Here is a 12655-nt window from a genome sequence, read left to right as displayed (position 1 = left end):
AAGGCATTTCCAAGGAAAAGAGGAAACAGACAAACGAGTCACGCAGGGTACAAAGTCAGATTATTGTTATATCTGCCAATGGCTGGTGAACTGAAAAAAACTTCCTGGCTAAAAAAATTTTCAGCCCATTTTCAGCCTAGTACATTTACTCAAGTAAAGTGCTTTAGTAATATTCTCAGAGGGAAAAGCTTCACTCAACTATACTTATCTGACTTCAGTCACTTTTCAAATTCCATTTTTATTATCCCTTCTTCAGGGAAATGCATCTCCAGATTTATTGATTTTGAATGTTTGAATAAAACTAAAACAGAAGGATGTTAAACTGTTTCTTTGTAAGTTCATTCTGCAGTACTAAATAATACTAAATATTAAAACTACTAAACTTCTCATGGATCAGCTCGAAGGATCACCGGCACAAAATTTAGTATGCTCATGCGTTGTATTTCACCTCACAGCGTGCAAAGTCCATGCAAAAAAAATGTAGCCAACTTATGTGTTCTAGTAACGAGAGTTTGGAGAGAAGTAGGCTTATTTCAACAACCAGCCAAAAGCCGACTGACCTCATTATTTTAAATTTGCCAATATATGTTGGGTTTTTTTTCACTCGCAATTTACAAGTGGTGGGTGCAAATTTTTCACCCTGAAGACAAGCGAAAAAAACGTATTTTTTTCTGTTCTTTTTGTTGAAAAAGATGGGACTCATTAAATTAAGTGCTTTGAGAGGCTCGCTGCCATGGATGCATGCAATGGGTTGAGCTCAGAGGCCCTCTGGGAATTCAATGAAATATAAAAAAATATTGCCAAACAAAAATGTTACATTACTTGAATTAATGAACAGTTTTGAATGCTTCAGATCAGAGTATCCCACTGTTAATGTAATTTGGACCTTGTCCAGCAGCGTCTGATGATTGTACGGTGTTCTAGACTTTCCAGACAAACTGGGCCAATTTAAAAATTTGGTATGTCTCGTAACTTTGAGGAATCATAGTTTGCCATGGGTGCCACAAACACTGGGAACCAGCTCAATGATCTGCAAAAGAAATCTACATTTCACTTTAATTGCACAATTACTCCTATAAAACCTAGAGAATCAAAAAAATTTTATTACAATACATTAACTGAGAAAATTTAAGATGTAATAAGAGACATTGTCAGTCAAATCCAGACAGATTTTGCCTGTTTCTTTCAGGTGTGTCTAATCTGACAGCCACATGCGTGGGTGGCCATCCTTTATCTGGAGTCCCTTTAAACATCTAATCTACTGATGAGGACATGAAAGTGACTGATTATTTAAACCTTTAAAACATGGAATGATATCAGGTTTACTGTGCTGCATTCACACGCATTTCTCATGCATTTAAACCTTTAAAACCTCAGCAAATTTGTTTGTTTTTTTGTTTAAAAACATTGCTAAAAAAGACAACAAGCAATAAAATAAGTATGAAGTTTTTTTAAAAATGACATAAAAAGAAAAATCTCTAGAAAACTATATTTATAATTCCTGTTAATAATAATAATAATAATGATGATAATAATAATAATAATAATAATAAACAACTGTATATAATCATTTATTTTGTTTTGTGTTCGACATTTTGTTCTTTTTTTGAGAAATTATTGGAAATTGTTAGATAATAGTAAAAAAAAAAATCAAAAAGTGTTGAGAAAACTACATTTATATTACAATTAGTATTAACCATTTTATGTATATATTCATTTTTTGTGCTAAATTTCAGCCAGTATGCTCAGGTTTTAAAGGGTTAAGTCTCAGATAAACCCATTTTAGCTGTATACATATTTGCATGATGGTCACCCCATGCCTCCTGCATACTTGTGGCTGTGCCAGTCCTCAAAAATAAACTGACAAAAACATTACTTATCCGCAAGATGCAACTGAGCCACAAACAAACAAATCTACAATTGCGCTGCTGCTTCTTTTTGCCATTACCTAAAAAAAAAATAATACGGCAACCTCCCAAGCATCATTTTTAGTTATATAAATATTGTGCAAAACTGATGTTCCACACTTCACACATTTAATCACTTCACTATTTCTACCACATTAGTACATGGTCACCACATAATAAGCTGGTAGTCTACAAACTACACACAATTTTAACAATGAACCTATCACTTCACATCTGTACAACTTTTGGCAGAATTTACTTCAAATTTACTTTTAAACCACTCACTCCAGTTGTGCTGCAAAAAGCACAAAATACATCAGAAAAGCCAGAAGCAGAAGTACATACACCAGTCATCATCGTGAGATGTTACATGAGGGACACGGCTCACATCAACAGTAAAGTCCTGACTCATCACATCAGCCTGACCTACTGCTTACTGCTGACGTACATTTAATGCTGACGGAGTAAGAGTGAACATGATCATATAGAGAGAAGCCCCAGGTGCCCAGTGAGTGTGTAGTCCTGTGTTGATCAAAGATTTAAACAAATATCAGCTTCTCAGTGGTTTATTTTGCAGAGTCAATCCATCAACATTTAGCTGTGTTTGTCTTTTCAAATCAAAAAGAAAATTTAAGAACTGCCAACATGATTCCAGAGTTTTGAGACTAATTGCAAAGCTGGACAACTTAGCTACTCTAAACAAACACTTTACTTTACCCAAGAAAGGAGGGAGAGGTTAGAGTCGTTATTTCTTTTATCAAAAAGTCAAAACCAAAAAATTCCAAGGCACACTCTTTTACAGAATTTAAGAAGCTTTTAATAAAAAACAAGCTTAATTTTTTTTACATGCTCTCATGAAAACTGCATGTTGAAACATGCAGATATTATGCCCATTTATCTAGGGAAAAATGTCCAAAATAATTATATATTTAAAATTATTATACAGAATTATGACTATTTTCAGCACTTTTTCCAGATAATTTCTTTTTCTTTTTTTTTCTCCAAATTTTTAGGTTTTTACATTTTTGTGTGTGTTAATTTTAAGGAGATTACTTGTTAAGTTGCTCCTTGCCTTTTCCCCATGTTTTTTTTAAAAAAAGTTTAACAACACGCCAATTTGCTCAGGTTTCATAGGGTTAATAAATGGCTCTAAAGGAATAAGAAAACCCACCAGTATTTTTGATTTTGGGGTTGATTGACACTTTAAGCTCCTCATAAAGATGATTATGCAATATAACCCATCATGTTTATCATCCATTCTGAATGTTTTTTTTGTGCCAAACTTACATAATTGTTGGATGGTAATGCAGATTGAGTGCAGATTCAAGACCGTTCAGCATAAACTAATGATGTTAATGCAACATGTGCACTTTGAGAGCACTCGCCACCTCCACTAACCAATGTCCTGGGGGACACCCTGTACTGAAAAATTCATCTAGCAATCTAAAACAGGAGCATACTTTGCAAAATGGTTCTCAGTAGTGTAAAGTAAATGTGAGATGTAGTAAACGAGGTGCAACATGCAAAACCAATGCAACCAAAAACCAAATTTGCAGGGCATAATCTATTCCTGTGTTTTGTTTCTCTAGGGGTGTACTCTCTGGCGTTACTACTTAGCGTCTCCACAGAAACCCATTGACTTGCTGTCTGGAAAACTGCACACCCTGCACTTTGATCCAATCAGCACAACAACAGACTTCAATAGTAACCTGAAGTATATAAACCTGTACAAGAGTATTCTCCTCTTGCCTGCAGCGTGAGACTCAATTTTTAGCTGACATTTAAAGTCTGAACTCCGTAAACTGTACACTACTACCACATAATAAGGTCTGAGGAAGCTTTCACCACTTGTCTTGCAAAGGCTAGAAAGAAAGGCTGGTTGTCGTTTTGCATAAATTGTCACAGATGAGTTCATGATGACTAAGAACACATAATTATGGATTTTGGAGCACTAAAGTTAGCAATATTTCTCCCGTGGCTGCAGAGTACCATCTGGAAAGTTGCAGCCTTTAAAAAACATGAATAAAAATGATTTGGTGAACCCAAAACCACAACGCAAAGAAAAGAGTTTTGTCAACTTTATAGGTGGATCATTAATTAAATTTTCTTTATAGTCTGTGACAGCAAAACTGATTTCTGGGAAGAAGTCAGAATTAAATGGATACAATGGATCAAAATATTCCAACTTTTTTTCTTGCAATATTTTGTTTTTCCATAAACTAAATTTTTCCTCATGACTCAGAATATTAAACAATCCTTAACCCTTTGAAACCCAGACCGACATCACTTTCCTTGTGCTGCATTCAGACACCTTTCATGAGTTTCAAATTGGTTTGATTTCTTATAAAAAACAAAGTGAAAAAAGGCAATAAGCAACTTGGCAAGCAATGTCCTGCTATTTGCAAGAATTAAGCAATGTGCCAAAGTTTCAAAGGGTTAAGATCACAGAATTGTTTTTTCCCCTGACAGTGACACTAGAATACCATCTTTAATGTTTAAGTCACAGTTGTGAATGCAAATGTGATAATCAAAAGCTCTATAATAACTTAAAGAGCCAATTACTTTGATATAGCCATTAACTGAGGGTGTGAGTCTGAAATGCAGATTATTTCATATGATAATTATTCACTTGTTAGTACTCCCTGTGGCTTTGAAACCATAGATTCAACAGGCGGGGAGCTGCAATGAGCCGTCTACCTCCCAAAATAGTAGATCATTGTGCGCTTTACAAATGCTGTCACACTGGAGGTCATGGTAATGCAATTTTCCCCAGTAACAGCAATGGTTGCAGTATACTCCTCCTCCTCCCTCTGTCCACCACTCCGCCCACTTCAAGAACCAAGCGCACCCCCCCACTCATCCCCCTCCCTCATGTAGCCGAGGATCTGGGTCTAGCATGGCATCACAGTAACCGTGGAAGAAAAATGCATCCATTTTAATCAGGCCAGAGATGCTGCTGCTGCTCTTGCCACTATCTAATTTGCCTTACGTCTTGTTCAAATAGGCTCACACAATCTCAATCTGTGTGTGTGTGTTTGGAGCTGAGAATGAGAAGGAGCTGGTGGTAGTGGTGGGTGTATGCTAAGAGGAGTGTGTGCACATTACAAGCACTTGTTTTGATTCAATGTTCCCTCCAAAGGCCATTTTCCACGGTAGGTAGGAATTGAAGCGACTGAAATCTTTGCAAGACACAAGCAGCCAAACAACACGGCTCTCAGCCTCTCTCAGCTGTTTCATAATTTAGTCTGCAGGCAAACTGCTGCTGAAATGATTAGCAACTGCATTAATGAAATTATGCCAAAGTTACGAACATATTTTATGTACCTGGGGGCCAGAAATGAACCTCCACAATGTCAGCAACAGGCTCTGACCCAAGACTATCATATCATCTGCAAGAACTCGCACATTGAGTTACTAAACTGCCCATAAAATTAGTTACAGTGATAACAAACGCAGTGAATTGAAGGCAATTTTTTCAGCAACACATTGGGAGGGAAAAAACATTTGGCAAGTGCAAATTGAATAAAAATCGCTGTTTTAGCTAACCAAGAAAGGTCTCTTGAAGTTACAGTCAATATGTCATGTCATGTCTTTATCTAAGCCATAAATGGTCCTGGATCAGGGCTAGCCGGCAATATGACTATTATACTATATATAAACTATATATAATACCCACATTTAAAATATGGGGAATAAATTTTAAGGATGTGAATTAGTGCTTCAGTTATCAGTCTGTTTGGAGAGGAAAAGACCTCTGAAAATAATTTTGAAAACTATTTCAGAGTAACATGAATATATATTTTAAATGATTTTACAGAATTATTACAATGTTTAAGCACTATTTTCTTGTCTGTTTTGTTTGTTACTGTCCTTTACTTTCATAATGATTGTGGTTTGTTTTGAGTTTCTTTTTTTTTGAAGGAGGAGGAGTGGTTGGCTACTTTTCAGGTATTTTTTTTCTATGTTTTTCAAATAAATCAAGCACTTTGGCCAAGTTAAATGGTAGTTAAATGGTAAAGGAAGTCAGCAAATGTTCACATTGGAGACAATACAAACAACTTTTTTTGATGAATGGATCCATTATAAAAGTTTTAAATTTCCTAACCATTGAGCAATAATTTACAGTTGTTTGTAATTAAGGAATAATAGAAATTATTGCTGATTGCAGCAAACTACTCTACACCTACCGCCAGTTCAGTTGTTAATAACTCTAATAACCCTACAACCCACTCTTGTCCCTCATTGGGATCACCTGCAGATAAAGTCCAAATGTCAAGAAAAAGTCGAACCAGAAAACGCAAACGGTTTGATTTATCAAAAGTTCCACTTCAGTCTTGAACATTTTGACTATATATTCTCAACATTTCGATTTTATTCTCGAATAGCCTATTTCAACTTTATACTCTACATTTTGACTTAATTTATAACAGTTCCACAACATGCTCAACACTGACTACAATCTAACATCAACACTTTATTCTCAAAATGGCATTTCAGCTCTTTGCTCATAATTGTGACTTTATTCTCAGAATTAATACATTTTAAAAAATCTTTCTTCTCTCATTATTTATGCCTGGCCCAAATACTCTTCCCTAAAATTAACAAATCTACACCTTTAGCGACAAAACAGGACTTAATAAAGGCACTCAAATGACCTTAACCCCATTAGTGCAAAGAACTTTACTATTTTGATTCATTAATAATGAAAAGTGGTTGGTGATTAAGTTCCAATCAATAATTTTCTGCTGTTTGTAATTAAGGGATAATGGAAATGATCACTGGTTGCAGGACGTATGCATACTACTCTACAAGTACCACCAGTTGGTAATAATAACTTAACCTCAGGAGCCACTATGATCGTAATTAGCCCCACGTTGGGATCACCTGTGGTGGGTAATGGGCCGCGGACACTCCTCACCCTCCATGCCCTCAGCTGCTGCTTCCCTACCGGGGACTGCGGTGCAGCTTCCCCTCCCTCTGTTGGTTTATCGCTCCATATCAACCCACTGTAACCCCCTTTTTCTTCTCTCTGCCTGCCATATCTCTCCCTCTGTCGGCTCCCACTTCAGGAATAAATAAATAAATTACCGACCTCGCTGGGGGTGGTGACGGCAGAAGAGAATCCCACAGTGGGAGTGAATGAGAAATCAGGACACGCAAAAAAAGAGGCAGGGGTTTTAGTCTAAACGTTTGGGCGCTTTTAGGGTGAAATTAATTGACTAGGGCTAATTGGCCATGAATGAGTAGCGACAAGCAACACACACCACACGGGCCTCTCCATCTCCCCCTTATTTCCAGAAAAAAAGCTAAAACATTCAAGCTAAATGAATTTAAACCCCAACACATTCCTTATAAACAAATTGAAAGCACACACAAAGCAGCAAATGTCTCATTTTCGCCACCAAAAGACGTATTTTGAGGCTAAAAAAGAAGCGCAAGGTCTATTAGCTCAAGGTGTAGACAAACACGGTCATTCCTTAAAGGAGAGGACAGGTGCACAGCTCGGTAATGTTAGCTAACCTCACAGGACACGGCGCGTGTTTCCCAGTGATTCCCAACACACACGAACAAACACACACACACGCGTATTCAGAGAGGGGCTCGAGACTTACCGTGGACGTTAACGCAGTGCTGGAGACATATTAGCATCGGCAGCAGAAGGATCCCCGGTGTGGACGTGACCATCTCTCGCAGTGTAACGTACGGTTTGCTAGCTGAGCGCTCGCGGGGCTGCCTCTCTGCCCTGCCTGCCTGCCGTCCTCGCTGGCTCGCGCTGGCCTGCTTCTTCTTTGATTCCGCCGGTTCACGCGCAAACCACACATACAGACAACACGCACGAGCGCTCACACACACACACACACACACACAGACACACGCACACACGAGAGCGAAACGAAACACACAACGGCCGCTCGTGAAGACGCCACCGACCGACCGATCAGCAGCACGCGCTGCACAGCTCTGTGCTCAGTGAGAATAAAACGGAGGCGGCCGCCGCGCAGACCACGCGCCTTTTGATCTCGTTCTACAATCACGCGCCGTGGGCGCCGTTCGGGCTCCCGTTCGCTCCTCCGGTGCTGTAATCCATTTCCCAAAGTTGACGGTAACGTGCGGCTCCGGTAACCGGTTTGTTAGTGCTACACTGAGCCCGTCACAACTGAGGATTTTTTTTCTTCCTTCAGTACGTCTTGGAACACTGTTAACCCTTTACGATCCGCACCAAATAATAAAATAATAAAGTACTTTTTAAAATTATCGTCATTATACAGGATAAATCTCAGATAAAATTAAGAATAAGCAATTATAAATAAATATAATTATCAATGTAGGTTAATAAATCAACTTTATTTTGATTCAACAATTTACAGGACGAGTTGCCTACAGTAAACATTTGCAGGGAAGAATGAACTTGTGAGACGTTTTAGTTTTAGTTTCTTTCCATGGCCAGACAAAATAAGTGTCTAAATGTCAAGTACAAGGTCTAATTAAGGAAAAAGAATCAGAAGGAAACTTTTGTTGTCGTCGTTGTTGCTGTTGTTGTTGTTGTTGTTGTTGTCATTTCAACAATGAGGTTGAAATGTCAAGAATGAGGTCAAAATGTCAAGAATGTCAACTGTATTCTCAACACTTTCACTTAAATCTCGTTTCCACTTTTTTCAGCTTCTTTCAGCAATAAAAGTTTATTCTTGTAATGCGAAGTTTAAAAAAAAAACAGAAACAAAAATGTCCTCTCATTTTTTCCCAATATGCTTTGCTCATATCTCTCTCTCTCTCTCTCTCTCTCTCTCTCTATATATTTATGTATATGTGTGTGTGTGTGTGTGTGTGTGTGTGTGTATATTTGACTGGTGTGATCACTTGGTTTGCTTATAAAAATCTGTAAACCTTCACCAACTTTTTTTACTTTTGTGCAGAACAGTGCTTGCAGGCACATACTCAGTGACCCTCACAGTTGGCATACGTAAAATAAGGATTCTCAGGATGTCTGGTAGATAAGCTGAAGACCTTGGGGATGCTTTATTTTCATAATAAACTCATCTCATCTGTCAAAAACACTGAGTCTCCCACTCCCTTATGGTATGATTGGGTCAGAGTTTCGGGATCATACACCATTGAGGCAAGCGGCCCTTTTTTGGTGGAGACTACCATGTGTGCGCTTCATACTCCATACTCCACAAGACTTCCTTGACACTAGATTTTCGGGTATCCATTTTATAAAAAAAAAAAAAACAAAACAAAAAAAATTACCTGAAGCTCATCTTTCAATTCATCAAAGCTCCTAATGATCAAACATGTTATCATTTTGGCATCCTTAAGTACCTGCTGGTTAAAAAGCACCATATGCTTAATTTTGGTTTTATTGCGGATCATTTTGTAGGAGCAGATGTCTCGTATTTCAAACAGTGAATACCAAATCTTGGAACCAAATTCAGCTCTTACATTTTCTTCCCTCTGTCTGTCTGATGGTATTTCTCCCCATTTTGATCACCAAGCCTTTGGATTTTCCAGAGGGCTGCGTGCTGCCAGGTTTCATGGGCTCTCATCAGTTCTTATCAGAGGATTGAACCTCATCTTCAGTGATGGCTGATGGCTGCTGATACACCCCAAGGCTCATTCTGTCCCAGATTTTTACATTCCCTGAAAAAAACACACACACACGCAAACCACTGTACAATTCTGTAAGAGGAAGTGTATCCATCTCTCTAAATGTCAGTATCTGTTTCTCTCAGTCACCTCCAAACACACTAACACACATACACGACTGCAGATCTAAATGTTGGAAATTTCATTCTTTTATGAAATACAGCATTATTATTTTCTGGCTGAACAGCTTGGATGTGAACAGTGAGGAAGACTACAAAAATCTGAATCCATCAACGCTTCTTTTTCAATATGATAATCAGCTCTATTACTGCTGGACAGAATTAGTGCTTTAAGGAAACAAAAAGTGGCATTTTTGTTTTCCCATTTGCAGGAATTTGTCACAATCAAGCAGCAACCTCCGAGGCTTTAAAACGAAGCCAAAGCAGAAGTGCCAAAAACTGCATTTCCCTGAATGGCCACTAGAGCACCCCAAGAATAATGTTTTTCTGCAGGCTGACACAGAAGCTAACAGGTGTCTCGTCAAAAAGCCAATGGGATTTTTCCATTGGATATTGGATTATTGAGAAAATAAGCTCTGTCATATACAAAGTTTATGATACCTACAGGTTTTGTTCACAAATGAACACATTAAGCATAAATGCAATCGCCAGAAGTAAAAAAGCTATTGCTTGGCCTAAACAAACTACACTAACAAAAAAAAAAAACAAAACAGTCTGCGTTGCCACTGCTATGAGGCTGTACAGGCATGTTCAGTGCGGCTCGATGTGATGACAGTCTGTAGTCCAGTTTAGCCTTAGTTTGGCTTTAACCTTACCATTTATTGACTATTCATTTATACATTTTAGTGTGTTTTACCAGATTTAAACATTTTTATCTATTATTTGTCCTGTTATCCCTCTATTTACCTTTTATCTACTATTTAGAGTATTTTATTTATTTATTTATTTCACTCATTATTAATGCTGTATTTTATCTTTCATCTATAGATTTTATCCTGCCTCTGGTGTTATTGTATCAGGCACTTTGTTTGTACAGTTTTGCTTGTATGAAAAGTGCTATACAAATATAATCTGATTGTTTGATTAATAAAAAATGGGAAAAAGTGTTGCGCTTATACTTTTTGTTCAGTGTATGACTGTGTTACGTAGTGACCAAGGTTTGAAAAGGACCAGTGCAACTACTAGAGTTCAGGCTTTGGACATAATTACATGGTCACATTTCATTTCGTGTCAATGTGCACTGTCTCACAGCAGGACAGCAGAGTAAAATTTTAAGTGTCCGGCAGTGCAATAAAACTGAAACTTTATTGTTAGATATAAAAACAAGTTAAAACTGAGATTTATCTAGAACAGAAAGAGAGAAAAAACTGAAGGAATGCAACTACAGATGGTTTATAAAACCAGGCCCCAACAGGGTTTTATTTTTCATTTTCATCTCATCATGGAAAAATATGTCTCTGTGTGTAAAAATCCAGCAGAGGAGCGACATTTATAAGGCAGAGAATTGCACACAGCCTACAGATATCAACACTTCCGCAGACCAAACAGCTTTATCCTCATCTCACCATGAAGCCACCGGCTGAAAGGAGATATTTAATCACGCCCAGATCTGGGCCAGGTTTCTGAAGATGTTTGTAGCCAAAGGGGGAGCTTCTTTATCTCGCTGTGAAGGAGAGCTGGTAGTCCACTCTCTTCAGGATTTTTTTATTTCTCTACTCAGCCCTCAGAGAAGAGAGAAGAAGTTCTGCTGTGATTTAATACCACAGAAAAATGATTCATCTTGTCCAAAATGAGCTATAGCCTTGTGAAAAATGACTACAATGAGTGGTACCACAACAATAAAATGTTTGGAAGAAATACATTTAACTTGGAAATGATAAGAGTAAAATGTCAGTTATTAAAAAGTGCTGTTCTGGAATAAAACAGAAACATAATTGGACTCTTTGGCAAATAAGAGCTGTTCAGCACCACAGACAGCGACACTCGAAGCTTCTCAGGTTTTTGTTGATGAGTATTAAGTACACTATAAAATGTTTGACTGCACATTTACAATAAATCACTGGCTACTAGTTGAATCACTTTCACAGTAAGTTACTTTATTTCTTTTTACAGTAATTTATTTGGAAATATTACAATTACATTCTGTAAAATCCTGGAAATAATTAACAGTAGTGTAGAGATGCTGTGATTGTTTACAGAGTTTTATAGGGTGTAACTGTAATAATTCAAATTAAATTAATTTAAAAATGATACAGCTATATAAATACAAAGATTCTGTGATTATTTCCAGGATTGTCAAAAATGTAAATGTAATATTTCACAATAAATCACTGTAAAAATGATACAGTGATATAGATACGCTGCAATATGTTCGCACATTTACAATAAATTACCAGCTACTATTTGTATTTCTTTCACATTGAGTTACTGATCATTTCTACAGTTATTTATTGTGAAATATTACATATATTGGTATCCAGTAAAATCCTGGAAAACATTAACAATGTACATACTCTGATCCAGTATTTACTGAGACATTCTAGTGTCAAAGAAGCACGAAACAAGTTGTTTACATGATGGTGAAAACATGTTGAAGTTCACATGATCCCACTGAGCAATCAGCTGGCACACCTGGTATTTATTAGCTGCTGTTTCCTGACACCTCTCCTCACTGTGGGGAAGCACCTTTTTGTCACCACATGCCAACTCAGGAACCTCAACTCAGGGCTGATTATTTAATCAACTCCTGGGATGCTTCCTGCTGTTGTTTTTGGTGCTACATCCTGGTACTCAAACGGTCACATCCAATAAGTGGCCTTCAGAAGCATTTCATGCAGCCCCTGAACATTAAATGCATGTATACAGGTGGGTCATACTGGGGGGAAAAGCGGGGCTGATTATACAGGGCCCCAATGGGAGGATGGCCTGTAAAAAAGCCTGAAGTGAAAAGTTTTGTTTCCAGTTTTGATTTTTTATGTATTAAGTGCCTTAACCTTTAGCAAATTGGTATGATATCTTGCAAAAGCAATGAAAGAGGAAATGAGCGACTTAGGACATGGTCAAAATATAATCAAGAAATGACTAAAGAAGAAAATTACCTGAAAATAAGCAAAAAAAGGTAATGATAGCAATAATAAAGATAAT

General features: G+C 37.4%; 1 protein-coding gene across 1 annotated transcript in view; it reads right to left on the bottom strand.

Annotated features, from left to right (window-relative positions):
* vldlr (very low density lipoprotein receptor) overlaps positions 1-7921 on the bottom strand; it is a 68864-nt gene extending 60943 nt beyond the window's left edge. The window contains 2 exon segments of the mRNA XM_042508911.1: positions 7520-7634; positions 7637-7921. Coding sequence (XP_042364845.1) covers positions 7520-7634; positions 7637-7729 — 208 coding nt within the window. The 5' untranslated portion in view covers positions 7730-7921.
* Between the last annotated feature and the right edge of the window lie 4734 nt (positions 7922-12655).

This window comes from Plectropomus leopardus, chromosome 20 (assembly GCF_008729295.1).
Source record: "Plectropomus leopardus isolate mb chromosome 20, YSFRI_Pleo_2.0, whole genome shotgun sequence".
NCBI classification, from domain to species: Eukaryota; Metazoa; Chordata; class Actinopteri; order Perciformes; family Serranidae; genus Plectropomus; species Plectropomus leopardus.
The sequence above is the reverse complement of the archived record's forward strand: the minus strand, read 5'-3'. Positions and strand labels throughout refer to the sequence as shown.